The 24,807-nt window shown below is 38.4% G+C and overlaps 1 protein-coding gene and 1 long non-coding RNA gene across 2 annotated transcripts; both read right to left on the reverse strand.

Moving 5' to 3' along the window:
- Window positions 1-3,994: 3,994 nt before the first annotated feature.
- si:ch1073-263o8.2 lies at window positions 3,995-23,712 on the reverse strand. The gene is made up of 9 exons (XM_087300399.1): window positions 23,607-23,712; window positions 22,745-22,819; window positions 19,595-22,181; window positions 10,260-10,426; window positions 9,730-9,804; window positions 8,662-9,153; window positions 8,324-8,482; window positions 7,864-7,935; window positions 3,995-7,485 (listed from the first exon to the last, which is right to left on the reverse strand). Exons 1-9 carry the CDS (start codon window positions 23,674-23,676, stop codon window positions 4,232-4,234), a joined length of 6,951 nt encoding a protein of 2,316 aa, XP_087156525.1. The 5' UTR covers window positions 23,677-23,712; the 3' UTR covers window positions 3,995-4,231.
- On the reverse strand, window positions 12,638-16,017 carry LOC137488849 (uncharacterized). Its single transcript, XR_015520792.1, has 5 exons — window positions 15,963-16,017; window positions 14,606-14,711; window positions 14,411-14,481; window positions 12,852-13,036; window positions 12,638-12,689 (listed from the first exon to the last, which is right to left on the reverse strand). It is a non-coding gene; the product is annotated as an uncharacterized LOC137488849 (long non-coding RNA).
- Window positions 23,713-24,807: the final 1,095 nt, after the last annotated feature.

Consider the following 24,807-nt stretch of genomic DNA (forward strand, 5'->3'; position numbering starts at 1 on the left):
GAAACCCACTTGAACATGATGAGAACATGCAAACTCCACACAGAAATGCCAACTGGCTCAGCCGGGGCTGGTTATTTTTTTAAACACCATTTTAAGGTCAATATTATTATTCCCTTTAAGCTAGATTTTCGACTGTCTTAAGAACATACCATCGTTATACAATAACTTGCCTAATTCCCCTAACCTGCCTAGTTAACCTAATTAACCAAGTTAAGCCTTTAAATGTCACATGAAGCTAAGTGTCTTAAAAATATCTAGTAAAACATTATTTATTATCATGACAAAGACAAAAATAAATTATTAAAGTTGTTAAAAATATTACAATTATTATGATTAAAAATGTGCAGAAAAAAATTCTCTCAGTTAAACAGAAATTGGGGAAAAATAAACAGGGTGGCGAATAATTCTGACTTTAACTGTATATTTTTGTAGTCTGTTAATTATTGCATAAAGTAGACTGGATTGAAGCCTACTATTCTGTTAAAAATTTATATTTATAGTCAAATACGAGCCATTGAGTTAAATGAAAGGAAGAGCCATGGAAGAGCCACGGTTTTTAAACAAGTCAGGTTGTGTTTTTGTTTGTGAGATATGTCACCGATCAGTCCTGTTTTCTCCGCAGTTCTGCAGAAATGTCCTCCAGCTGCTGCGCATCTGCTTTCATGCATATTTGAAGTCTTTCCAGCAGCGATGACTTGGAGATCCTACAATGTTTACACCCCCTGGTTCATAATGTAATTGATGTGCAGGTTACAAACAACAGACAGTATTAAAAAGTTGAATTTAGAATCAAACAATTTTATTGTGCTTTTATATATATATATATATAAATGTATGTTTACATTAAATTCTCTTATGTGAATAATCCTATTATAAAATGGCAAAAACCATTCTTTTTAGCTCCATTAATTATTATTTTTATTATTCATTCATTTTCATTGTCATTGTACATTTTCTTGTCGGCTTAGTCCCTTTATTAATCAGGGGTCCCCACAGTGGAATGAACCGACAACTTATCCAGCACATGTTTTTATGCAGCGGATGCCCTACCAGCCACGACCCATCTCTGGGAAACATCCATACACACTCATTCACACTCGTACACTATAGACAATTTAGCCTACAAAATTCACCTGTACTGCATGTGTTTGGACTGTGGTGGTAACCGGAGAACCCAGAGGAAACCCACGCAGGGAGAACATGCAAACTCTACACAGAAACACTAACCAGCCCAGTCGAGGATCGAACCAGCGACCTTCTTGCTGTGAGGTAACAGCACTACCTACTGCGCCACCCTTTTGCATTGATGTATTTGTTTTTAATGACATCTTTATTTAATAAAACCTATTTAAGTCTACAGGGTTTTGAGGGATATTTATTGCCTTCTGACCTACAGAATTCTCTGATTAGCTATTTTAGATGTTAGGTCAGACTACAAACGTTATTCATGTATTTATTTTTAACCGCTATTCCAGGGCCGGGTTGTGGGGGCAGCAGCCTTAGGAGAGAAACCCAGGCTTCCCTCCGTAATAATGTTAGTAGGTATGATTACTAATAATATAATGAATACATTTTTACCATTAGAGGCTGGTTATATTTACACATTGTTGGCACACAACAATGCAAAATTTGCAAAATAGGTCCCTTTTAAACCAATGAGATGGTGTCTACTTTTCTGAAAGGACTGGAAGTACACTGAAAAAAGTGATTCATGCAGAACTGTTGCAAACAATTTATTTGTGTAGAATTTAAACAAACAAATTAAGTTTAATAATGTTCAAAGTAATTTGTTTGCTTGAATTCAACACAAATAAATTGTTTACAACCACTTAACGTAAAAAAAAATTGTAAATCCAAGGAATCATCTCTGATTAACTTTTTTCAGTGTAGTAGAAAGTTACTCTGTAAAAAGTCATTCTGTGGCCTTGCAGATTTCATTAAGTTTAACATGTACACTTTATTTTATAAAATTAATTTCCTGTTTTAGGTCATTTTTTTATTTACTTAAAATTACTTAAAAATGTCTGCAATAAAATCGAATCAATTTTAATAAAAGAAATTAGCTATTTGAATAATTTAAAAAAAAGAGGAAATATTAATTAAATCCAACGTGATTAAAATGATTAAAATTTTTCAAATTCACAATCAGAATCTGTAAAACTGACCAATAATTTTGGTTAAAATTTGCTAGTTTTATAAGTACGGTTACTGCAGTTACTCATTTTAAATGGCTACTTTTAAAAAAGCCAGTTTAATTAACCCAATCCATATTTGTTCAATTTACTTAATAATATTGCTTGTAATCTGTTGCCTCAATTTTAATTGAGTAGATATAGGACATTATTTTTTATAGTGTATCAGGTTATTGAATCTTATTTTTGAGCTGACTTCTGCAGCGCGCACACAATAAAGTCACATAAAAGCAGCACAAATGAATGCAAGCCCTCCATCTTACGATATCTTTATCATTATAATGATATGCTGAGCACTGAATAACTGGTCAGGCTGGTTCAGTTTATTATGGTAGTGCAGCTGAAAGAAACAAACACTGGAGTGGTTTTTTATTATGTTGATCGGTGAGTCTTGCTGCCAAACCATCATGTATCACTAACCACACTTTCTTCTTAGGAAGTGAGACATACTTGAGAAAACATTTGAGAACTTCTGAAATGATTTTTTCCAGAACTTCACACTACGTTCTTCTGAACCTCTTGGCATTTATCCCCAGAAGCTATTTCTTGAGAAAACCTCTGAGAACTCACTTTATGTGAAACATGTTTGTGAGATGTAAAAAAAAAAAAAGAAACTCATGAAGGTTTATTAGGTGAATGTCCTTAAGTTCATATTTTAGAAGTATTACATTTATTCATTTTCTTTCAGCTTATTCCCTTTATTTATCAGGGTTCACCACAGCGGAATGAACCACCAACTATTCTGGCATATGTTTTACACAGCAGCTCCCCTTCCAGCCGCAACAAAGTACTGGGAAAGCACCATACACACTCACATTTGTAACCCCGCCGGTCCTACAACACCGAACCCGATCCGAGCTGGGACTGAGCCGGCAACCTTCCGCATGGGAGTCGGTTGTTCTACCAAGGAGGCTAAAGACCATTGCCTCTAGTGACTGTCGCAAGAGCACATATTAGAGGAGTGAGGTTTACCTGCACAGCACTTCACTAGCTGGCTTCTGTCAAACTCACCACCTAAACCTCACTCCTATCCGGGTCACGGCACTAATGTAACCCCGCCGGTCCTACACCATCCAACCTGCTCCAAGCTGGTATCGAACCAGCACCTTTCCGCATGGGAGTCGGTCGCTCTACCAAGAAGTCTAAAGACCATGGCCTCTAACATTTACCTGCACAGCAATTCACTAGCTGGCCTCTATTACACTCATACACTACAGCCAATTTAGTTCATCAATCCCCCTAAAGTGCATGTTTAGACTGTGGGGAAACCACGCCAACACAGGGAGAACAAGCAAGCTCCACACAGAAATGCCAACTGACCCAGCCAAGGCTCAAACCAGCAACCCTCTTGCGTTGAGATGAGTGCTAACCACTAAGCTACTGCGCAGCCCCCAGAAGTCCTATTATCAAATGCAATTACAGTAATAATAATAATGTGTCCTCCATATCAAGAGCACATCCAGGAAATTTCACATGTCCTCTGCTCTTGATGATGTTACACGAAAACACAAGGACGCAAGACCATTAAAGGTGCATTGAGAAGCAGGCCAGGTATACTTGAAACAATCAGGTAGGTTTGTTGAGGCAAGTCTGAGCTAAACTATCGGTCCTTCAAGATCAACCGTTACCCTTTTTTTAAAAGTTAAAGACTTAAAAATGTATAATATATTTAGGGTACCACAAATAGTTTGTATTTTTATTTTACTTAAGTATATAGTTTAATTTAATGCGTGAAATATTTAATATAACAACCTACAGAGTTGCACAATTTCACAAAATTCAATGAGCAAAACCACATTTAATTTGGTTTCAAGTATTTAATAAAGATGGCAATCAAAATACAATTGTTTTGCTATTTAAAGGGTTAAGACAGAGTTATCAAGCAACAGGGTTTACAATATAGCATCACAGTATGTTAGAATTCAGAAAATGAACACCTCATTCATGCCCTGGTAGTAGTGTGTACATCAAGTGAAGACTTGAGCACAAGATTAGTGAAATGACCAGACAACTGGAGAAGTTAAAAGCCTCAAGTTTTATTAAGAGCAACCATTCACTTTGGAGACATTAGTAACAGCCTTTGGATTACCCACATTACTCAAATCACCATAGACAACAAGAACGTCAGCACTAGACTCATGAAATGCACTTACAGAATATGGATCCGGTTTGTCAGGCACATTTGGACCAGGCACACTTGGAATTTGATTGGATTGTTTAGAATTGCCAACACCAAGTAGATCAAAAACTGCTTTCAACGCAGAATTTACTAAGCTGAAGTTACCATGCTGGGTAGAGTTGGATGTTGCAGCATCATCTAGGCTGAAGTTACCACCCAGGGTTGAATTAGATTCTGCAGCAGCTTTTAGGCTGAAGTTGCCGTACAGGGTAGAGTTGGATTCTGCACCATCATCTAGGCTGAAGTTACCGTATAGGTCAGAGTTGGATTCGGTGTCATCTAGGCTGAAGTTACCATGCAGGGTTGAGTTGAATTCTTCAGCAGCATCATCTAGGGTGAAGTCACCAAACAGGGTGGAGTTGGATTCTGCAGCAGCATCATCTAGGGTGAAGTTACCATACAGGGTAGAGTTGGATTCTGCATCATCTAGGCTGAAGTTACCATACAGGGCAGAGTTGGATTCTGCATCATCTAGGCTGAAGTTACCATACAGGGCAGAGTTGGATTCCGCATCATCTAGGCTGAAGTTTCCATACAGTGTTGAATTGGATTCAGCAGCATCATCCAGGCTGACGTTACCATATAGGGTAGAGTTGGATTCTGCAGTATCATCTAGGCTGACGTTACCATGCAGGGTGGAGTTTGATTCTGCAGCATTTAGGCTGAAGTTTCCATACAGTGTTGAATTGGATTCAGCAGCATCATCCAGGCTGAAGTTACCATATAGGGTAGAGTTGGATTCTTCAGCATCATCTAGGGTGAAGTCACCAAACAGGGTGGAGTTTGATTCAGCAGCATCTAGGCTTATGTTCCCATGCAGGGTTGAGTTGAAATCTGCAACATCTAGGGTGACATTACCATACAGGGTGGAGCTTGATTCTGCAGCAGCATCTAGACTGACGTTACCCTGCAGGGTTGAATTTGATTTTGCAGCAGCATCTAGGTTGACGTTACCATATAGGGTAGAGTTGGATTCGGCAGTATCATCTAGGCTGAAGTTACCATGCAGGGTTGAGTTGAATTCTTCAGCAGCATCATCTAGGGTGAAGTCACCAAACAGGGCGGAGTAGGATTCTGCAGCAGCATCATCATCTAGGGTGAAGTTACCATACAGGGCAGAGTTGGATTCCGCATCTAGGCTGAAGTTTCCATACAGTGTTGAATTGGATTCGGCAGCATCATCCAGGCTGAAGTTACCATATAGGGTTGAGTTTAATTCTTCAGCAGCATCTAGACTGACGTTCCCATACAGGGTGGAGTTGGATTCTGCATCATCATGGAGGCTGAAGTTGCCGTACAGGGTTGAGTTGAATTCTTCAGCAGCATCATCTAGGGTGAAGTCACCAAACAGGGTGGAGTTGGATTCAGCAGCATCTAGACTGACGTTCCCATATAGGGTAGAGTTGGATTCCTCAGCAGCATCTAGACTGACGTTCCCATGCAGGGTGGAGTTGGATTCTGCAGCATCTAGGCTGACGTTACCATATAGGGTAGAGTTGGATTCTGTAGCATCATCCAGGCTGAAGTTGCCAAACAGGGTTGAGTTGGATTCAGTAGCATCTAGACTTGCGTTCCCATGCAGGGTTGAGTTGAAATCTGCAACATCTAGGGTGACATTACCATACAGGGTGGAGCTTGATTCTGCAGCAGCATCTAGACTGACGTTACCCTGCAGGGTTGAGTTGAATTCAGCAGCATCTAGGCTGACGTTACCATATAGGGTAGAGTTGGATTCGGCAGTATTATCTAGGCTGACGTTACCATGCAGGGTTGAGTTGGATTCTTCAGCATTTAGGCTGAAGTTTCCATACAGTGTTGAATTGGATTCCGCAGCATCATCCAGGCTAAAGTTACCATACAGGGTTGAGTTGGATTCTGCAGCAGCATCTAGACTGACATTACCATACAGGGTAGAGTTGGATTCTGTAGCATCTAGACTGACGTTACCATATAGGGTTGAGTTGGATTCGGCGTCATCATCTAGGCTGAAGTTACCATATAGGGTAGAGTTGGATTCTTCAGCATCATCTAGGGTGAAGTCACCAAACAGGGTGGAGTTTGATTCAGCAGCATCTAGGCTTATGTTCCCATGCAGGGTTGAGTTGAAATCTGCAACATCTAGGGTGACATTACCATACAGGGTGGAGCTTGATTCTGCAGCAGCATCTAGGTTGACGTTACCATATAGGGTAGAGTTGGATTCGGCAGTATCATCTAGGCTGAAGTTACCATGCAGGGTTGAGTTGGATTCTGCAGCAGCATCTAGACTGACATTACCATACAGGGTAGAGTTGGATTCTGTAGCATCTAGACTGACGTTACCATATAGGGTTGAGTTGGATTCTGCGTCATCATCTAGGCTGAAGTTGCCGTACAGGGTTGAGTTGGTTTCTGCAGCATCTAGGCTGATGTTCCCATGCAGGGTTGAGTTGAAATCTGCAACATCTAGGGTGAAGTTACCATACAGGGTGGAGCTTGATTCTGCAGCAGCATCTAGGCTGACGTTACCATATAGGGTAGAGTTGGATTCTGCGTCATCTAGGCTGAAGTTGCTGTACAGTGTAGAGTTGGATTCTGCATCATCTAGGCTGAAGTTACCATGCAGGGTTGAGTTGAATTCTTCAGCAGCATCCAGACTGATGTTACCATGCAGGGTGGAGTTTGATTCTGCAGCATTTAGGCTGAAGTTTTTATACAGGGTTGAATTGGATTCCGCAGCATCATCCAGGCTAAAGTTATCATACAGGGTCGAGTTGAATTCTTCAGCAGCATCATCTAGAATGAAGTTACCATACAGGGTAGAGTTGGATTCTGCAGTATCATCTAGGCTGACGTTACCATGCAGGGTTAAGTTGGATTCTGCAGCATCATCTAGGCTGACGTTACCATATAGGGTTAAATTTGATTCTGCAGCATCATTTAGGCTGATGTTTCCATGCAGGGTCGAGTTGGATTCTGCAGATTTATCTAGGGTGATATTGCCATGAATGTTGGAACCAGGTTCCACAGCATCTGCATACAGGGTAAAGTTTCCATTGGCATCTGTAAACTCAAGGCTGAAGTTTCCTTGCAATATTTCCCTTGAGAGGCCATTCTGAAGATCTCGGAAAAAATCTATATTAAACAAAAAGGGTGTCATTTACAACATTGCATAATTCAGTCGACAAACATTCACAGGATTGGAAAGGTAATGCTCTTTGAAATGGGAACTCTTGCTAATGTCAAAGCCTCTTGATGCTGTACAAAACTGGTTTGATCTGGTTTTCAGGTTTGTTAACTCACAGGAAAGACTACATATTTTATTTGGTCAACCTCATAACCAAAATCTACCATGGCAACACTAAAGAAATCTGTAAAGCTAGTAAACCTCATTACAGAAGGCTGACGAGCAAAATCCAAAGCAAAATTTCTTGTTACCCACTGAATTTCAGAGAAAAAAAATAAATAAATAAATAAATAAAAAAGAGGGGGGGGGGGGGTGGGCTTCCTCACCTGCAAAAACAGAGTCAGGCACATCCTCCAATGAGCGCACAGCCACTTTAGCTGATCCCGGACTTTTAACAGCTGGAGAGAATTTAAAGTGAAACCTTGAATTTAATTCATGTTTTGCTGGCAACCAAGGGCAGCATTTACATTTGATAAATTCTGTCACAACAACATCACATGAACCAAGAACTTGCAGTACATTTGTACAACTTAAACCAAAATAAGGGGTTTTATTTAGACTGGATTTGTAACACGGCCAATTGTAGATGGACCCTTTAAAATGCATGGCAATTATCCTCATTGAAAGATTAAGACAGGAAAACGTACTTTTGCATGAAGACTTACAATTTTAACAGCTAGAGACTATGGAACTGCAAGTAAAGAGCTCTGCCAAATATCCCCAATTAATTGAATATTTAGGCTTCAGTTATGGTTCCAATCTTAAGTGTCAACCAGCCAGAGTTACCTTGTAGGGTTGAGTTGGATTCTGCAGCAGCATCTAGACTGAAGTTGCGGTTACCATCTGCGGTGTCAAAGCTGAAGTTACCATGTAGGGTTGAGTTGGATTCTGTGTCAGCATCTAGGCTCAAGTTGCCATGCACATTGGAACCAGAATCAACAGCATCTGCAATCAGGCACAAGTTACCATTCACATTCATAAACTCCAGGTCTGTTTCTTTGCACACTTTTGAGGTCATTCGAAGAGTTAATCAAAATTATGCCAGAACAACGGGTTGTATATTAATGGGATGTTTAGGCTGACCTTAGGGTTAACATCTTTAGTGCCACCTTGGCTTAAGTTACCTTGTAGGCTTGAGTTGGATACCGCAGAAGCATCCAGGCTGAAGTTTAGGTGACCATCTGTAGCATCATCTAGGCTCAAGTTACCATGAAGGGTTGAGTTTGATTCTGCAGCATTGTCTAGGGTAAAGGTACCATTAAGGGTGGAGTTGGATTCCACAGCAGCATCCAGGCTGAAGTTATTGTTACGATCTGTAGCATCATCTAGGCTCAAGTTACCATGAAGGGTGGAGTTTGATTCTGCAGCATTGTTTAGGGTAAAGTTAGCATTTAGGGTGGAGTTGGATTCTGCAGCAGTATCCAGACTTAAGTTACCATGCAGAGTTGAATTAGATTCTGCATCAGCATCTAGGCTCAAGTTGCCATGCACATTGGAACCAGTCTCCACAGCATCTGCATACAGGCTGAAGTTACCATTTGCATCCGTAAACTCCAGGCTGAAATTTCCATGCACATTCTCTTTGAGGACATCAATCTGAAGATCACCAAGCAAATCTACAGAAAGACGCAGTTTAAAAAAAAAAAAAAAAAAAAAAAGAATTCCCATTATACAAGTACATACAGATTTGCAAAAAAAATTATAAACTTGTTTGACTTGCAAATTACAACTCAGTGTCTTTTTGTATGGTAAACTAGCACAGGTGACACCATACCTTAAAGCAATAGCACGTTTTACATCAAGTTGCCAACCCCCGACATTTATACCGAATTAATCAAAGAAAGGTCAAGATGGGTAGGAAATTTAGGATGCTCTAGCAAAATACATAACCTACAAATCTCTTTAGATGCAGCAAACTATAGCCAGTTAACAGCTAAATTTAAAAATGACTACTATAAGTACAAGGGAGCTACACTAGCCTCTATACTTGTAGCCGATCTACTCTTGAGGACAAGATAATATAATCTATGGTCCTCTAAAATCAGGGCAAATAAAACTGTAGAGGGAGTAAATCAGGCGTTACATTGGGGAGACAAATTAAGCATTGTTGGGGAAACTCATAGGTTCGAGAAACAACGCTTCTAGTAGGCAGTCATTGCGGTTTAATATCTAAAGTCATGTCATTTGCTCACCTTCAAAAACTGAGTCAGGCACATCATCCCATGAGACCACGTGAGCCACTCCATGGGTTCTTGCAGGGGTATCAGCTGTGGAGAGAAATCTTGAATTTGTGAAACAAGAAATCTTGAATTTGGTTTGTTGGTGACCGCATTTTCATTTCAGCAGTCACAAAACAGAAGATTAAAGGCTCTAGATAAACTGACACTGTAAATAAAATGGATCACCTTAAATTAGGCAAATAAAAAAAAAAAAATTTAAAAATAAGCTAACCTATTCATCTTCCTTAACTAGAAAGATTGAAAAGTTAAAGTGGTTCAATTTTTTTTTTGCATAGACACATTAAGGTCAACTAAAGCTAAACACTTACATAGGGCAATTACTAAACACGAAGCAACACTCAAATCTCTGCTTGAAGCTAAATTTTACACCACTTCATCACTTTGTTGTCGCATGTAAAAAAAACGGACATGCACATAATCAGCACCCACTAACAAAGTACTACGCTTGTTAAAACAGGATTTTTCTTACAAGAGTAACTCACCATAACACACCCAGTAATGACGCAACAGCAAGAAAATAAAGAGCTTTGCAAAATAATCTAAATGATTCATAACTGCATCAAAAACAGCAACACTCTCTATTCCTATAGAACCTTGAGTTTCACAGCAACATTTATAGCTTGGCCTGATTGGCAGCACTTGTTTGTGGCTTCATTGGTAATTGGCAGCAGGTGCACACACTCAGACTACGATCCAAATCATTGGCTGTTTCTAAATATGTGTTCTTCAGCGATCTTGCGTCCTCGTGTTCTCGTGCAACGTCATCATCAGCTGCCTAAGTTCAGTTCCAATACTCAAGACCGCAAGTACGGAGGACGCGTGAAACTTCCCGGATGTGATCGTGATATCGAGGACGCAACGATGCAGACTTGAGCACCGAACTCGCTCTGGAAGTCCCAGAAGTCATTGCGACTGGAGATGGGAAGCGCTGCATTTTATTTAGATTTATTATTAAAGTTCAGAGATATCACTTATTTACCTCAGGAGTTTCCCTAAATGACACGGTGACAGTAAACATTACCATGAACTTCTTAATAGAGGAATAAACACATTAAGGGTGTTTGTTTGTTGAAATTCGTATTAAAATCAGTTTTATTTATATTGTGCAGAGTATATTTATAATGCTTTTATGCAAAGTGTATATTTTGAAAAGGGGAAAAACAATAAATCGTTGTATGAATGCTGTAATGTTTAAATAATTTACCATTTAAAACACGTGAAGGTCACGTGACCATCAGGAAGAACGCAGCATCTCAATTCTCAAAGGACGCGTTTTCTGCCCTCGCAGTTTACATGTAATTTGTGAGTGTGTAAACGTAACATTCAAATTTTTGAACTTGAGCAATTTTCCATTGATTTTCCATTCGCGCAATTGTCGTCATTCTAAACATCGCAGGATGTCTAATTGCGCATTTACATTGACATTAAAAATCACTCGCGCTTGACGCGCATTCCGTGTCTGATGTGAACACAGCATTAGACATGGGAACAATTAGTAACAACATTGGCTTTAATGCATCGCTAGATTTTTATTTATTCACCCTAATTTATTGTTTTTGCCTCATTGATTTCATTTATAACCATATTTGATGTCTTTGTTTTTGTTTACTCCATATACCCAGATAGCAAAATACACTCGGGCCAGTTCCGGCTAGATTGTCGCCTGCCGGAGACTAACCCCTCGGCCCAACTTCGGCTGCCGGACTCGGGCCGGATGCCTGTGGACTCACTGCCCGATTCCGGCCCGAATCAAGCGGGCCAGATGCGGCGGCCGTAAGCGAGCCGACGCTGCGCATCCGCGCCGGAATCGGCGCGAGGGTAATGTGCGCTGCGGCCCGGAGCTGGCGCGACTCCGTATTTATACACCTTATAAAACGTTTTGGTATTACATTGGTACTTGATATATGGTATTACAACCATTTGAATTTATATAACAGCAAACACAGGCTATAATGTAAACACAAAGTGTAAGCACTGCGTTTAACCTTTGAATAAAGTGCAAACTGCATACATATTCTGTAACGAAAATAATCAGACAAATGACAAAATAAATAAATGTTAAACGTTTATTGATTGCATGAAAAAAATAGTACTAAAATTTTATAAATAATTTTGTAGTGCACAAGAATATCAATATAAAAACAACAATAAAACAACACAATAAAGACACACAGAAAGATTTAAACAAAAAATCTAAAAATTACACACAAACACAGATGTTTTTTAAAACAACCCTGTTTTCCCAATAGACTTGAATTAAAAATTTGTAAAAAAACAGCTAAATTTTATATGAACCTAAATATAGAAACCAATTTAAGATATAGCAAGAAACATCTTAAAAATACCAATGACAATCCGTAAAATCCGTTAAAATAATAATAAACAAACAAATATATATATATATATATAAAATTGCAGAAGTATAAAGTCAAACTTTTTTTTTAAATAAACTTGAACAAAATCAATTGCACAAACAGCAAGACATGAGTGAGATGATTATACATTTCATATATATACACGTCTTGTGCAATTTTATATTTATAATTTTATTTGTATTACGTTTATTAAAAATGTATCAAGATGTTTCTTCAGAATTTGGCCCACACACATACCATACATATATATATATACACACACACACACACACATATATATATACATATACATATATATATATATATATATATATAAATGCAAATGAAAGAAACAAATTGTTCAAGTATCAGGGAACATCCTAATACACTTAAAATGTTGTTTAAAAAATAAAACAAAATAGTGATGTAGACATTTGACACATTAGCTTTCTCTTCTTTCTTCCTCCATCCCTGTCAGGGGCAAGTTGTAGCTACCTTGCAATGCATTTTTCCACTTCTTTATCAGTGGCGTGGTATGGACATTTGTCCTCACTCCATCTGTGATTAAAAGATAAACAGATAATTAGTAGTGAACAAGTACTAATGTAAAAAAATAAAGAAAAAATTAGGAAAAAAGTAGGCTACCTACGAAGCAAAAACACTATCAAAAAAAACAAATAAACTTAAAACACTTTGAAATTAGCAAGAGCTTGAACTTACCAGTTTCTTTATTTGTTCAGGCTGCTCCTTTAGTTGATTTTCAAGCTTTTCCAAATCAAATTGGCCAAAGGAAGGTCAAATGTGTTTACATCTGGAATTTCATCACGTCTGTTTTGGTTTTGTGAGAATCAGGCCCAGCTGCTGCTTTATGACGTTGCATGATTTTAAAACTTCAGTCAGTCGTGCTAAAAAAGAAAAATAACAGATTAGTATAAATCAACCTGTAGCTTATTCTCATACAACCTCTGTAAATACAACAGTGGGTTAGACACTGCTGATATTCTCTAGTTGATCTTTACTTTCTAGCTGCATTAAACCTTAACAAATTTAGTGATGTCTTCAATTCTTACAAAGACATCACGAGATGCAATAAGTTCTGTCTTGATCTCAAACTGCACTAGAACAAAGACTGTAAATGTTCATAGGTGTACTGCAGGAGTGTCCAAACTTTTTGGGCCGAGGGCCAGATGCAAAAAAACAAACGTTGTCGCGGGCCAAATTTTACATACATCACACAGACACACACACACACACACACACACACACACACATATATATATATATATATATATATATATATATATATATATATATATATATATATATATATAAATACAGTTGAAGTCAGAATTGTTAGCCCCCCTAAATTATTAGCCACCGTTTATTTTTTTCCCCAATTTCTGTTTAACGGAGAGTTAAACATTTTTTCCACACATTTCTAAACATATTAGTTTTAGTAACTCATTTCTAATAACTGATTTATTTTATCTTTGCCATGATGACAGTAAATAATATTTGACTAGATTTTTTTAAGACACTTCTATACAGCTTAAAGTGACATTTAAAGGCTTAACTAGGTTAATCAAGTTAACTAGTCAAGTTAAGGTAATTAGGCAAGTTATTTTAAAACAATGGTTTGTTCTGAAGACTTAAGGGGCTAATAATTTTGACCTTAAAATGGTTCATAAAAAATTTTAAACCGCTTTTTATTCTAGCCGAAATAAAACATAAGTCTTTCTCCAAAAGAAAAAATATTATCAGACATACTGTAAAAATGTTCTTGCTCTGTTAAACATCATTTGGGAAATATTTAACAAAAGAAATAAATCAATGAGGGGCTAATAATTCAGACTTCAACTGTGTGTAGACAGACAGACAGACAGACAGACAGACAGACAGACAGACAGACAGACAGACAGACAGACAGACAGACAGACAGACAGACAGATAGATAGATAGATAGATAGATAGATAGATAGATAGATAGATAGATAGATAGATAGATAGATAGATAGATAGATCATAACAAGAACTGCTGCTTAATTGAATGCATGTAATAGCGACACCCGGTGGTTATTTATTGAATTACGTTCATTTTTGTATAGCGGGCCAGATTCTATTGATATTTATAAAAAGCCTCGCGGGCCGTAGTTTGGACACGCCTGGTGTACTGGAATGTACAGTATCTGTGCATCTTGATGGTGGTCTTAAGATTTCTGCCATAGTCATTGATGGTGATGGTACTTGTGGTGCTGCCTTGATTTCTGAAATCTTCATACCTGCCTTTTATCCAGCCTCTTTGTTCCAAGTAATTTTTCTTCATCATGGTATAGATTTGTCTATACTGTCCCTTAATCAGATACATTTACAAAACAAAACATCACTTTAGTATAGTGCCAGGGCAAAACTCACAGGTTGTAATAGATCTATGACATAATGTTGACAGTATGTGTTTAAAATAATTGCAAACAAACCTGTTCTGTCTTTAGATGTATGACAGGCGATCATCATCCTCATCTGTCTACCAGTCAGAAATCACAGTTGCGTGTGGATGTTTGAGTCGAGCTTCCTCATATGCAACTATAATAAAACATCACATTGTTGTTAACCTCCCGTAAAGAAAAGTTCAAATCCTGAAATACTATCAAAGTTAATTAATGCATATAATACCTATAGTGTAAATAATCGGTACACAGAAGGTTGCACAAGATTTATTCGGAGATTCATGCAGAGTGACAGCCTTATGAATCTGAGACATAGATTTGTAAGATGGTCAAGCACATGCATTATTCTGTACCCATGAAGATTAACCTACCATTGTGGAAAATGTTTGATGATGATGATAGCCAATAACAATAAACCATTTCAGCTGTTTGTGAAGCAATTAGTAATGTAATGTCTGAAAAGCTCAATCTATGTTGAAAATGTATCAGCAGTTTACAGCTTATAATGGACTTTTAGCACACAACTATAACATGCCTATTCACGTTCAAAAGAGTGTGCCATTGACTTCTTTGGTCGTGATGTGCTGCAAAATGATCTCACTAACCTTTGTTAAACAAGAACAATAAGACTTAACCAACAAATATTGTTACCCATTCATTTAAATCAGAATTTATCACTGTCAATAACATAAAAAACAAAAAAAAAAACATCAAAATCTGCTTTAAGACGTTCAGTTTTACATTAACTGACCATTACAGCTTGAACAAAAGATATAACTGATTCACATAGGCTAACACATATGAATTAAAGTGCATAGTAATATATTTCTCTTGGATAATTTAAAGAGAATAGTAAACAGTCGAGTTTCGATCATTTTCGTGACTAACTGCATAAACAAGATAAACAATAATATTTTATTAATCCAAAACGATTAGTTTTTATTTACACATAATCACAGAATTAATACTGTTGGATAAGTATACGCCAGTACAATGATTTTTTCAACATCCACGGTACTTTATAATGTTAAATCAGGAAAAAAACACGTTTTGCCAAGTTAGTAAATGGATTCGTCTACAGAAACTTTCTTTAACGCAAAGTTAGCATACACACAAATTCGTTTCATGTTTCTTTAAAATAATTAAAACAGTTTTCAGTTACTACACACGTTACAATCTAACATTGTGTAAAAGGAACAGGAACTTTCAGACGTGTTTGTAACTGTTAGCGTTAGCATACATTAGCTCCAGTCGTGTTTCTTAAAGCAAGTTACATTTCGTATCAAACTGTTTTAAATTACTAAACACTGTTACAACCAAACACCGTGGAAATGTTTTAAGCTCTAAATTCGCTAATTATACAGAACACAAGCAGTAAAAAGCTTACCTTTCTGACCGGAATCCACTTGAAGTCTTTGAAAAACCAAACTTTTTCTTCTTGTGATCTTCGTGCCATGGTGGTTGACAACCAGCTTTTTGGAGCATTACCGCCACCGTCTGGATTGGAGTTTGGATCAGGAATTTAGTAACGCATGTGTTTATTATGAAACCAACTTCTGCTTTAAAAAAAAAACAGTCAGCACAGGAGCGTGCTATCTCAAAAATAAGCGAATTTTACATAGTTTTTCTCTAGATGACATGTATAATCTATTTATAAATAATATTGTTATGTTTGCGTCTAAACATTGCGACCATCCACACTAAATATTCTTTTTTTTTTTTTTTTTGCTATAGTACCATGAATATTTTCTCAAATTATCATTAAACGTGGCGCTAACAGATTACTAGATAAAATAAGAACTTAATCGGTTGCCATCAGCCGAGTCCTTGCAAGAAGCGGCCAGGATATGGTTGACCGGAATCGGGCCAGTGCTTTACAGCCGCATCACAACCGCATGTGCGCGAGCGAGCTGCGGGCCGCACTCGGCCCGGATAACACTCGCCGATGCCGAGTCGGAGCCGGAGGCGCCGGGGGGCAGCCGAGCTCGGGCCGATTACTGCCTGCTATCTGGGATAGGGCTGAGATGCATATTTAGATTTTCTCAGAAACATCAGGGTAAGTACCCAAACTTTTACACACTTAGACACACACTTTAAAATGCTGTTGTATTCTATATAAAATCCAGAAACTAAGCTTTGTTTGATCAGGCCTGTCTGAAGGGTTAATGGTGCCAGATGATCAAAACTAAAAATTAAAATTGTACCTCTTCCCAACAGGTAAAACCACCAACATTCAAAAATGATTATACGGTGTCATGGCTTTGTAATGTTTTGTAAATGAGGTTTTAATGGAAGTGAATGGGGCAAGAACAGCCACCACCAGTAAATTGGGAGGAAAAAATAAAAATCAAACAAAAACAATGCATCAAATGTGTTGTTTCACATGTTCGAGACTGTGATAAAAGGTTAAAACAATCCAACAATCCAATTACTTTTCATCTTATCCTCTCTACTATTTAAAGGCTACTTTTTTGTTTCATTGTCAGCCATTACCTCTGTCAATATTCCCTTCAATATTGCCCTTTTAACCCCTTTTAGCTAGGAGATTTATTCTCCTGAACTGGATTAGGCCTCATGCTCCTTCTCAATCAGATAAATTATAATCTTACACTCCGGGCAATTTAGTTTATTCAACTAACCCATCACCTTTGACTGGAAAAGCAAGCTTCGCAGATCGCTGCGTTGGAAAGTTCAAGCTTGGTGAACTCTGACCTGTGAAATCGCATCACTTGACTGCGTGAGACCAATCAAGGATCTAAACCGGACCTCTCTTGACAGAAATTTAAAATATGGACCAATCAATCACTTTTTATAATGTCTAATCATCTTGTTTAATCCCGCCCCTTTTCCCAGTGCTGTACAACAGAATTTTGCAAGCTCTAACTCTAGTGTGATCGCAGCTTTAGACTGTGGGGGAAACCGGAGCTCCAGAGGAAACCCGCACAAACACAAGACGAACATGCAAACTCCATACAGAATGCAAGGTATTTAAAAATGCATAAATAAAACATAAAGAGAAAACCCCTTGTAAGTTGTGTGGATCATCAGAAATTGAGAAAAAAAAACAAAATGGTAGATCTCCATCCAGTAGGATTACATTATTTAAGCCTGCCTTTGATTCAACAGGAAGTGGGTGTTTTACCTCACATATTGTCAAAGTAGGTCAGAAATAAAAAGAAATGGGACATTCTGTTCAGGTTTCTTACCACCCAGGTTGTTTACATTGACCTCTCCTCCATAGTCTGCACACAGATTCATTCCTTATGACTGTCAAGATCATCTCATTCCAAGAAGGCTTTGGATTTATTATCTGATAGTTTTAATTTGTAATCTGGTCTTTGTCACCACTAAAGAAAGCTGCTTATTAAGGCCCAATCCCTATTCTATTTTTGTACCCCTACCAACCGAGGGTTAAGGGGAAGGGCTTCAAAATTTACCCCTAAGAATTGGGACAGCACCTGCACACGTCATCATTTGTCCTTACTTCATATGAGATCGGACGATCGTAACAGCTGTAGTGATTCCAGTTGTGTTATTTTTGGTGTTTATCTTTAGGAGATCACAGAAGGCATATATTATGTTATCATAATGATCTAATGTGACGATAAGATCGTAACTGCACTGTGCATTTACGCAGTGGCCATATTCATTTAAGTAAACACACGAAAACAACATTATTATTATAGCAGACACAGTAAAGCTCATTCCCAGCCACTAGACTTTTTTGACAGGGTATTTCAGTATCATCGAGTTTCAGAATTTTATGTACAGAAGTTATTATTAGGGATTATAGATCGTGAAATTTTGCGTTTTTTAAAAGCATGACAGTAAAATACTTATGCAGTTATGAATGTATTAAAACATGTATTTGTTTGTTGTAAAAATTTGTAATGACAAAAAAATACTAATTAGTTGAGTTTCTTACTTCCGGGTGCAGCTGTGGCTAGTGTATTTTAGGAAATTTTTCTTACCCCTTGGTTTCGAGTTTGGTCCTGAAAAATCTTCATACCCTTGTATACCACTTGCCCTTAGCCCTACTACTTCAAGCTAAAGAGAACTGGGACACCACTACCTCTTCATGGGCACAGGCAAAAGGAGTAGGGGTAAGGGCAAGAATTTGGCCTAATAGTAACTTACTCCTCCTTAGTCACCCATGGTTTATTATGGGAAAGATTTGTTTAAAATTGAGCATTTGCAGCTGAAAAAAAGGCACAGGTAGCAAGTTATCAAATTCAACTCCATTTTAATCCCCATAACTCTGGTGGCAGCTGGACAAGAGAGATGTTCCTTAAAATACCTTGGTGCCCATTTAGTCATCTTTGAAATACTATAAATGTGCTGGTAAGATAAGAGATCTTAGATTCAGTTACTTGGTTACTCTAGCGCAGGGGTGTCCAAACTCAGCCCTGGAGGGCCGGTGTCCTGCATAGTTTAAATTCAACTTGCTTCAACACATCTACCAGGAAGATTCTAGTATATCGTGTAAGGGCCTAATTAGCTGCTTCAGGTGCATTTTATTAAGGTTAAAACTAAACTCTCCAGGACCCCGGCCCTCCAGGACTGAGTTTGGACACCCCTGCTCTAGCATCTTATTTACAGGTAATAAAAATCAAAACTAGGTAATAGCTTAAAGCCTACTAAATCTTTACATGAACTTCAACAAAGGCAGTCTCACATCAATCTGATACTATGGAGAAACTGAGCTACTTTCATTACAGAATGTGTGCAAATACCACTAGTATGCCAGCGAATATAGCTGTGCATGCAAGCTCTTATAATAAATGCTTTATATTGAACCAAAACAAAACACTCAGGTTTTGTAAAGAAAGTCATTAAGTTTAGATTTCCAACTTTAAACTCAAAATTCAGAACCACCATTTCTGATGTTTACCATTCCAACACTTAAGGGTGTATTAGAACAGTTGATCACATGAACTAATACAAAATAGAGGGGAAAAAAAAAAAAAAAAAAAAAAAAAAAAAACCAACTACGGAATATCAAAAAAGCACAAGTTTTATTATTTAGGCAAGTCATTTGAATCAGGGGCATTAGAAACAGCCTTTAAATTGCCCACATTGTTCAAGTCACCATAGACCACAAGAACATCAGCTTTGGACTCATGAAACACACCAACAGAGTATGGATCAGAGTTCTCAGACAGATCTGGAATGCGATTTGTTTGCTGAGGAACATCAGCACCAAGTAGATCAATAACGGTTTTCAGTGCAGATTCTCCAAGGCTGAAGTTACCAGGCAGTGTGTTATTAGACTGAGCAATACCAGTAATGTTGTTCTTTTTACAACCAGACTCTGCAACACCTGCATCCAGGCTAACGTTACCATTGATACCAATAGATTCATCTATACTGAAGTTGCCTTGCAGGGTGGAGTTGGATTCTGCAGCATTATTCAGGCCAAAGACTCCATATTCAGCATCTAGGCTACGGTTACCATACTGGGTAGAATTAGATTCAGCATCATCTAGGCTGAAGTTTCCAGTCAAGGTGAAGTTGGTTTCTGCAGCATCATCTAGGCTGACGTTGCCATACAGTTTGGAAAATTCTGCAGCATCGTCTAGGCTGAAGTTGCCATACAGGGTTGCATTGGATTCTGCAGTATCACCGTCTAAGCTTAAGTTTCCAGGCAAGGTGAAGTTGGATTCAGCAGCATCATCTAGGCTGACATTACCATACAGGGTCGAGTTGGATTCAGAAGCAGCATCTAGGCTGAAGTTGCCATACAGGGTTGCATTGGATTCTGCTGCAGCATCATCTAGGCTGAAGTTTCCAGGCAAGGTGAAATTGGATTCAGCAGCATCATCTAGGCTGACGTTACCATACAGAGTCGAGTTGGATTCTGCAGCAGCATCTAGGCTGAAGTTGCCATACAGGGTTGCATCGGATTCTGCAACATCACCGTCTAGGCTGAAGTTTCCAGGCAAGGTGAAGTTGGATTCTGCAGCATCATCTAGGCTGAAGTTGCCATACAGGGTTGCATTGGATTCAGCTGAATCATAATCTAGACTGAAGTTTCCAGGTAAGGTGAAGTTGGATTCTGCAGCATCATCTAGGCTGATGTTCCCATACAGGGTCGAGTTGGATTCTGCAGCAGCATCTAGGCTGAAGTTGCCGTACAGGGTTGCATTGGATTCTGCAGAATCTAGGCTGAAGTTACCATACAGGGTCGAGTTGGATTCAGAAGCAGCATCTAGGCTGAAGTTGCCATACAGGGTTGCATTGGATTCTGCTGCATCATCGTCTAGGCTGAAGTTTCCAGGCAAGGTGAAGTTGGATTCTGCAGCATCATCTAGGCTGAAGTTACCATACAGGGTCGAGTTGGATTCTGCTGCAGCATCATCTAGGCTGAAGTTTCCAGGTAAGGTGAAATTGGATTCTGCAGCATCATCTAGGCTGATGTTCCCATACAGGGTCGAGTTGGATTCTGCAGCAGCATCTAGGCTGATGTTCCCATACAGGGTCGAGTTGGATTCTGCAGCAGCATCTAGGCTGATGTTCCCATACAGGGTCGAGTTGGATTCTGCAGCAGCATCTAGGCTGAAGTTGCCGTACAGGGTTGCATTGGATTCTGCAGCATCTAGGCTGAAGTTACCATACAGGGTTGCATTGGATTCTGCAGAATCATAATCTAGACTGAAGTTTCCAGGCAAGGTGAAGTTGGATTCTGCAGCATCATCTAGGCTGAAGTTGCCATAGAGGGTTGCATTGGATTCTGCTGCATCATCTAGGCTGATGTTACCATACAGGGTCGAGTTGGATTCTGCAGCAGGATCTAGGCTAAAGTTGCCATATAGGGTTGCATTGGATTCTGCTGCATCATCGTCTAGGCTGAAGTTTCCAGGCAAGGTGAAGTTGGATTCTGCAGCATCATCTAGGCTGAAGTTACCATACAGGGTTGCATTGGATTCTGCTGCATCATCTAGGCTGAAGTTGCCATACAGGGTTGCATTGGATTCTGCTGCATCATCTAGGCTGATGTTACCATACAGGGTCGAGTTGGATTCTGCAGCAGGATCTAGGCTAAAGTTGCTATACAGGGTTACATTGGATTCTGCCGCATCGTTTAGGCTGAAGTTTCCAGGCAAGGTGAAGTTGGATTCTAAGGCATCATCTAGGCTGACGTTGCCGTACAGGGTTGAGTTGGATTCAGCAGCATTATCCAGGCCAAATATACCATGTCTACCTTCAGCATCTAGGCTACGGTTACCATACAGGGTCGAAATGGATACATCATTATCTAGGCTGAAGTTCCCAGGCAAGGTTAAGTTGGATTCTGCACCATCCTCTAGGCTGACTTTGCCGTACAGGGTTGCGTTGAATTCTGCAGTGTCATCCAGGCTAACGTTACCATGCAGGGTTGAGTTGGACTCTGCAGCATCTAGGCTGAAATTTCCATGCAGGGTCAAGTTGGACTCTGCCGCATCATCTAGGCTCAAGTTTCCAGGCAAGGTCAAGTTGGATTCCGCAACTTCTAGGCTTAAGTTATTATGCCAATTAGATGATTCCAAGACATCTGCTTCCAGGTTTGATACTTTTTGCACATTTGAGTCTGAGAGGCCATCATTCTGAAGCTCACCACCTAACAAACCTTAAAAAAAAAAAAAAAGTCTAGGCTGTAAAAGCATATATTTTCCACAGACACTAATTTGTTTGTACACATCATAATTTAAAAGGTAAAGGGGATTCTCTTGAGCAGGAAAAATTGCCATGCTTGAGACCTGCAAATGACAGGTCACCTCTTGAAAACTAGGCCGTTGCCAATGATGATATCGGTCTTTTGTTGGAAAATTTGGGACAATTTAGTAAACCTCAGACATTCACTTTGGCCTGATTGCCAACATAAATGCATGTTTAATTCAGTTAAAGTTGGCAAAACCACCATCTAGTCAAGTTGGTCCCTAAAAGCAATCCAAGATGGCTATTGTGCTGCAGAGATTAGCTTCAACTTGAACTCTTGAAAATGCAAGTCATCTTTAAATGCGACTACTAATAGCATGCTAAGATCTAAAAAGACAAAGTGACTAAAATTAAGGGCAAGTTATACAGACTGGGCTGTACTGGCAGCCAATCTACTCAATAAGGAAACCGATACATTTAAAAAAAAAAAAAAAAAAAAAAAAAAAACAACAACTAGTAATATGGGATGCTCACCTTCAAAAACAGAGTCAGGCACACCCTCCCATGAAAGCACATCAGCTACTTCAACTGATCTTGCACCGTTACCAGCTGTGGAGAAGATTACAATAAAATTCAATTAATTTAGCTGAAATTTAAAAAGCAGCATTAACATGATTAATTCAGCAGTCACCAAACACAAAATACATTTAAATAAAAGTCCCAGCTAATATTATACCTGGGAAAAAAAAAAAAAAAAAAAAAAAAAAAAAAACTTATGTTTAAACATTTGTTGAAAGAATCAAGGGGATAAATTTAAAGTTCTATAAACTTTAATAATTTACAGTAGCAATAGTCATCCAACACAAGTCAGTTTTAGGCAACGATTAAAAGGTACATTTATTTTCCTTTGTAAGGATTTACTTAAAATCCTTAAATGGTGTCATTTATTTCCTATTACTTGTATCAAACCTATAGGTTTACTCAGTGAGCACTAAAGATTTTTATTTATTTCCTTTTTTAAAAAGGAGTCAAATCTGTAACCACTAACTCCATAGCATTTGTTTGTCCTACTATCCAAATCAAATGTTACAGGTTCAACTCTTCAAAATGGTGTACAAGAAACTCAAAGGTTAGGAACCACTTAGAGGGCAAGTTAAGGTGAACTATCCCTCAAGTCCACTAGTGCAAAGTAAAACAAACAATGAATTTGATTAAAAAAAAAAAAAAGTTAAAAAAAAAAACTATTAAACATGCAGTGCAATAAATAAAAATTAGTGATGAAACACCAAATCAGTCATGTCTATTGTCAAGTTAAACAGTTTGCTTAGTGGTTTGCTTGGTAGCCATAAACGGCCACTCACTAATATAAACCTACTTATTGTAGTTTTTAACTCACCGTTACACAGCCATTGATGACACAATAGCAATAAAATAAAGAGTTCTACTGAATACCCCATGCTACCCATGACTGCGTCTGAAGTAGCAAAACTCTATATTCATATGAATGTACGAGCGTCACGGCCAACTTTATAGCTCTGTCCTGATCGTCAGCACCTGTTTGTGAGCTAATTGTTATTGGCAGCGGGTGCGCGCACTCAGGCTGCGTTCAAAATCACCCATTCATTCACTCATCAGTGTGCGTTTCTCGAGTCTTTCACTTTCTGAGGTGGTTCACGCAACAGAAAAAAACTATCTAGTGAAAAAATAAACATTTAAATGTTGTGTGATTATAACCTAATTTAATCACCCCTCCTTGCTCACTTTATGTTTTTTAGCTTGCCAATTTTGATCTTGTTAAATAAAACCTGTTCTGGATCTCTGAAAAGTGATTTCTGCTGCTCCTCTAGCGTGAATAATATGGCCACTGAAATCTTAAAACAGTTATAGGAGACATTAAACAGCACATTAACATATCGAATAGAGAGGGGAAAGGGGTGGAAATATATGCTACATGTCTACTTCACGGGAGTTTGAGTGGAATGAAATAAATGTTATCTAAGCAAACGCCTTATCTGCCATCTGGTGGTCAAGATCATATACCCCTTAAAGGAATAGTTCACACACAAATGATCATTTACTCAGTCAATTAAATTAGCAACCATCATTTATTTGGTGTTCTAATAAACTCACTTATAAATACGTGACTGAAATTCCAAGTTTAGTGTGATAATGATTGTTTTACAAAGCATTTTTGCAGAGCTCAAAGACAAAAAAATTAAATAAAGACAAAGTCATTCAACAAGTTTTGCAGGTTGCTGTGGTGCAAAGGTTCAAGTTTGGTGAACTCTGACCCACGAAATCACATCACATGACTGTGTGAGACCAATCGAGGATCAAAACATGACCCCTCTGGACAAAAATTTAAAACATGGAGTAATCGCTCGCTTTTTTTAATGTCTTATAAACTTGTTTAATCCCACCCCTCTTCTCAGCACCATTTGACAGAATTTCGGTCACACAAGTTCTAGAGACCACAGCTCCTACACACCATGACGTTTTTAGTTTGCGTTTATCGGCAGCGTTTGACAAGACGTTTCAGTGTTCAAACCCAAGCGCTTTTCACTGGCGTCAAGCAGAAGAGTATGCTAAATCACTCT

This window comes from Danio rerio, chromosome 21 (genome assembly GCF_052040795.2).
Source record: "Danio rerio strain M-AB ecotype USA chromosome 21, GRCz13ab, whole genome shotgun sequence".
NCBI classification, from domain to species: Eukaryota; Metazoa; Chordata; class Actinopteri; order Cypriniformes; family Danionidae; genus Danio; species Danio rerio.

What these genes read in the sequence shown, in the direction of transcription:
- si:ch1073-263o8.2 (XM_087300399.1), bottom strand. Translation starts at nt 23,676, where the DNA reads ATGGGTAGCATGGGGTATTCAGTAGAACTCTTTATTTTATTGCTATTG. An exon ending in GCCTGACTCAGTTTTTGAAG is followed by an intron (nt 9,154 to 9,729) that starts GTGAGCAAATGA and finishes GTCTTTCTGTAG; the next exon opens with ATTTGCTTGGTGATCTTCAG. An exon ending in GCCTGACTCTGTTTTTGCAG is followed by an intron (nt 7,486 to 7,863) that starts GTGAGGAAGCCC and finishes TGTTTAATATAG; the next exon opens with ATTTTTTCCGAGATCTTCAG.